General features: G+C 40.1%; 1 protein-coding gene across 1 annotated transcript in view; it reads left to right on the plus strand.

The window, feature by feature from the left end:
* Positions 1-3227, plus strand: part of LOC110298224 (tripartite motif-containing protein 34A) — a 43701-nt gene extending 40474 nt beyond the window's left edge. Inside the window, 4 exon segments of the mRNA XM_029479648.1 lie at positions 168-190; positions 875-975; positions 1225-1251; positions 1638-3227. Coding sequence (XP_029335508.1) covers positions 168-190; positions 875-975; positions 1225-1251; positions 1638-2197 — 711 coding nt within the window. The 3' untranslated portion in view covers positions 2198-3227.
* Positions 3228-5142: the final 1915 nt, after the last annotated feature.

Consider the following 5142-nt stretch of genomic DNA (forward strand, 5'->3'; position numbering starts at 1 on the left):
CTTCTTCTTCCCCTTCCCCTTCCTCTTCCTTTACCACTGCCACTGGTGCTGCTTCTTCCTTTTCCTGCTTTGTTTTTTACACTTAAACTCCTTTAATTCCCACATGTTATGACTTGTGTTTTGTTTTGTTTTGTTTTTTTCTTCTCTTGTGTTTTTAATATTCCCAGGATATGAGCGGTATTTTGAAATGGTGAGTATGGGTTACCCCAAGCAGTGCTTTTGTGTAATAAAGATGAGTTAGTAACTGTCCTGATTAATTTTACAGACAGGAGCCTCTAAGTCTGGCTGACCACATTCATTTTAAGCAATAACTTTTCTTTTGCAAGACTTTCCCCCATAACNATCTGTTATCTCTGATGTGGATCATATCTAGAGGTCAGGCTTTCTTCTTCCTCTAGAAGAGCCATCTGTTTTCTCTATGGGGCATGTGGTGTGGTGTGTATGTGGAACCCAGGCTTCGGACTACTCACAAACTCACAGGCTTTTAGTTTATGAGCCCTACATCACAGCCAGGATCATCAGGCTTGCTCTCAATTTCCTTGACAACTCATAGGTCCTCACTGCACCCTCAGTGCTGTGGCAATGTCATTCCAATGCTTTTCACCCAAATTTATATTATTTCCATGAGATTTCAAAAGAGATGAAAGNTACCCCATATTAAGATGAGGCAGCTGTGACTTCAAGAGGTGTAGATCCTCCCAGTGTCACAGGGAACATTTCACAGAGGCCTGTGGCTTCTGATTCACAGTCAGGGCTTTCCTTTAGGCTCCTCAGGTATGAAGCACATCAGTGATGTGGTAAGAGATAAAGGCCATTGTGTNAGCAAGACAACAACATGACAGATGCAAAGGTTAAACTATTTCTCCATCCCTAGGAGTCAGATCTGCACACTGAAGAAGCCAAAAGCAGTTTCTAAGAAACTGAGCATGGTNTTCCAAGCTCCTGATCTGAGTGGCATGCTACAAAAGTTAAGAGGTGAGGAGCACAGCAGGCAGTGCCTATGGTAAAGATAGCAGGGAAGTCAGGGAGGGGCGTTCTGTGAGAAGGACGTGTCCGAGGGAGCACCCTAAAGTGTTCTTGTTTACCAGAGAGGACCTTTAAACCTTTTAAGCCTCTGATAAACCTCTTCTTATACCACCCCTTCTTACCTCTTGAGAGAGCAAAGCATTACCTCTTTCAAATCTCTGCTTCTAATAAAAGTCTCCAAATCTTTTATCATTTCAGAGCTAACAGCTGTCCGGGCCTACTGGAGTAAGAAGTTGCAGATGTTGAAATCACTGTGTTCTGATCACCTTTCACAAGGGTGTGGTTCCATGTGGCCTCATCACCTCTGTCTCCTGTGTTACCTCATACACATAATGTATTCCTCATAGGCTTCGTGTGATGGTATATGCTTACAGTCAGAGCAGTAGGGAGATGAGGCAGATGAATTGTATGCTTAAGGCTAACCTGGGACACTTAGCAAGATCCTGTACTAAACAACAATTATGTAACATTTTTGTATTGTTTTATCATATCCCACAATCAATATTACTTTCTTCTAAGCTCTCCAATGTTGGCTTTTCACAGTGTTTCACAAACAAGCTACCTCATTATTTGCCACCTAATCTTTTTCTTTCTGGTTTTCCTTCTTATAGACAACTTCACATTTAATCCAGAAAACCTAAATTTGAATCTTATACTTTCAGAAGACCACAGACAANTGACATCTGTGTCCATTTGGCCCTTTAAGTGTTGTAATAACGGTATCTTGGGCTCCAAATGTTTCTCCTCAGGAAAACATTACTGGGAAGTGGATGTGTCTGAAAAAAATGCCTGGACCNTGGGAGTTTACACTAGAAAACAAACTTTAAGGTTTAATGTTAGACAACGCAAAAGTCAGCCAAATGATTACCACAGATACAAACCACAGAATGGCTACTGGGTTATAGGGTTACAGCATGGATCGAAGTATAGTATCTTTGAGGAATCTTCCAACTGTGACCCTACTGTTCTGAACCCCTTTGTGGCCACCCCTCTCCATCGGGTTGGGGTTTTCCTTGACTGTGAAGAGGGCACAGTGTCTTTTCTCAATGTCACCAACAATGGGTCACTCATTTACAAGTTCTCCCAATGCTGCTTTTCCCAACCTGCCTATCCATACTTCAATCCTTGGGACTGTCCAGCCCCCATGACCCTGTGTCCTTTGAAATCCTGAGTTTTCTCATTCTCATCTGTTTCTGGTTTTACTTCTTGCCTTGATGCTCACCTTCTGGATGAACCTGTGTTGTTCAGGCATCTCTTCCCATGGTCTCCCTTCTGTCCTGCTTGGATGTGGTATATCTGGCATCATTTAGAAGAGATGCTTACCATTTGCTCTAGTTCATATTCTCAAAAAAGCCTAAAGCAAGGTCAAGATAATGTCCATGCCCTCTGACTTCCATATTTCCCTTTGTCTTGAAGAAATGTGACAAAGTCTACTAGCCACTAACTCATCCTTGTTGTTTAAGACAATCCGTAAGAACTGACTCCAGACCACAACTAACGGATTTTTAACACTATGTCGCTCAGGATACCTCACGTTCAACAAGAAGTGAAGGAATAGAAAGTATGAACAGCAACACATAACCATACCTAGTATACAAATTCAAATGCTTCCTCTTACAAACTAATAAATTCTAAGGTTCTTAAACTGAAAATTGAAGTGCATTTGACTTAAGATCGTTGTATGAAACTAGGTATGTGTAAATATAAAATACCCATTTAACTGTCTTGTACATCATAATACATGGGCCTATAGTCCTTTGTACTCAATGAAATATTTTGTGGAATGTTTGGAGTACTATANATACCTGTTGTCTTCAAATGCTAGTATGTCTTGCTTGCCAGTTTGATTCCATATGTATAATCTCATGTAGAGCATGTCTGATTTAAAAAAAAAAAGGCTGGTCTTCACTGTTGTTCTAAACTATTAAAATTCATTTGCAGCTAAAAATTTAATCTGTTCATTTGTCTTGCTATTAGCCAAATTCTGTTTGGGGGTAATAAATGGAAAGTCAAGTTATTGGAGATATCAAGTAATAATAGTGTCGTGCTGCAGAATTCATTACCAAAAAAACCCACTCTCCCTTCTTTATTGGTTACTTTTCTCATTGCTAAGACAAGGCACGTGATAAAAGCACCATCTGGGTCTGTATGAAGTTGTTTCCTCCCACTGTGCTTTGGGTTTCTTCTGCATGTTTATGGAACAAGGAGGCTTAGACCATGAGTGATCAGCACCCATAGACTCCCACGGTGCCTGACTGAACCAATGCCACTACCTTCCATGTAGTTTAGGTCATGCCACCATATGCTTCAGTGGTAGGCTATTGCATGAGATGGAGGATTTGTTTTCCACACTGTGCTGGAGAGGACAAATGTCTCTTCCCTTTGGTGTCCTTATGAACAAGAGTTCATTCAGTACTAAAACAGCCAGGGTTGCACTGCAGAGTTAGTATTGAAGGAATTGAAGAGAGAAAAAAAAAAAAAGACAAATGTTACTGAAGAAATGCAAGNTCTGACCAGACGGTCTGAATCAAAATAAGGGACAGCCACCAGCCAGCTCAGAAAGCAATGGACTATCAACCACACNAAGGCGGGGTGGGAGTTATGTTTGAATCTCAGAAAGAACTCAACACACACCCAAGGAGGCAACCTGCATGGTTGAAAGCAGACTGTCCTTCAGACTCCATGTTCAGGGGCCAAGACCATAAACAAAAATGCAGCAAGGGTCTTCAGTGGGGTATGTCTTACTCTTTGAGAAGCCCACACCCCTCAGGAGTGTCTTCTCAGGGCCTCACCCCACCTCCCACCCTTTTGTATAAACCTGCATTAAGACTGCATTGAACTGCAGCTATTGTTAAAATAAAGTAAAAGCAAGAGCTGAAACACCTGTAGGCTAACAGAAGACTGGAGGTAAATCTTCTCAGTGAGAAGGATGAAGGAGATCATGTGAGCACAGCATTGGCCACACTGTCAGTGAGCAGTGCCATGGTGTGTGTGATTCTGTGTGCAAAACACATCGACATTTATTTGTAACAGAGGAAATGGATTCCTGTGGAACACAATTATGGAAGCAATATTGAAAGAAAAGGTTGGACAGCTATGAAGTTAAGAGCATTTATTTGTAGTAAACAAAAGAATTACAAATTGTGAAAACAACCAAAAACCTGCAGTTCTGCAATCTAGTCATTCTATTTCTTAAAACATAATGGAGTAAGAAAACCAATATATATTCTTTATTCTGTTAAACAGGGTCTTACTCTGTATACAAGGGTGGCTTCAAATACAGAGCAATCTTCCTGCCACAACTTCCCAGGTGCAGGACGGCAGGTATGAGCTCCCATGCAAGGTTCTGATACACGATCTTAATGATCATTTAATTTAGTCAGTGATAAGGTTTCACAAATGAATAAGACACCATACTGGACTGCCAGTCACATGCCTGAAACAATGTAAATCTCTAGTAATAACTCTTATTTATGTTTTACAATATACCAAAAGATAAATTTATTACTGCCATTATTACTAAAAATAACATGAATATAACAATTTAGTAGTTGATTATATATATCTATATCTATATATCTATATCTATATATCTATATATTATATATATATATTAGGAAAGCTAACCCTTGTTTATTTTCCCATGGTTTCATAGGACACTATAACACAGCATGTATCTCACAGTAATTAACAGAATAAACACTGATATAATTCAGTGGATGCTCTACCATTACCTAGTTTCTTTTCATGAAAAAAAATTATATTTGCACAATTTGTGTTTGTGTACATGTCTGGGCCTCTACATGCTACAACATATGTGTGGAAGTCAGGNGCAGGGAATTGAACTCAAGTGCCCAGGCTTGTTGACAAGAACTATATCCCACTGGCCCATTTCTCATACTGGCTTGAGGCAGAGTATGAAAATAAGCATAGTCACACTGGCACTGCTGACACATTTGGAACTATGACTGGAGCTCAGATACTCTGAACATAGCATCTTCTTTAGTTCTTTCTTCCTATCTTCCTTTCTTCCTTCCTTCCTTCCTTCCTTCCTTCCTTCCTTCCTTCCTTCCTTCCTTCCTTCCTTCCTTCCTTTCTTTCTTTCTTTCTTTCTTT

Source organism: Mus caroli, chromosome 7 (genome assembly GCF_900094665.2).
Source record: "Mus caroli chromosome 7, CAROLI_EIJ_v1.1, whole genome shotgun sequence".
NCBI classification, from domain to species: Eukaryota; Metazoa; Chordata; class Mammalia; order Rodentia; family Muridae; genus Mus; species Mus caroli.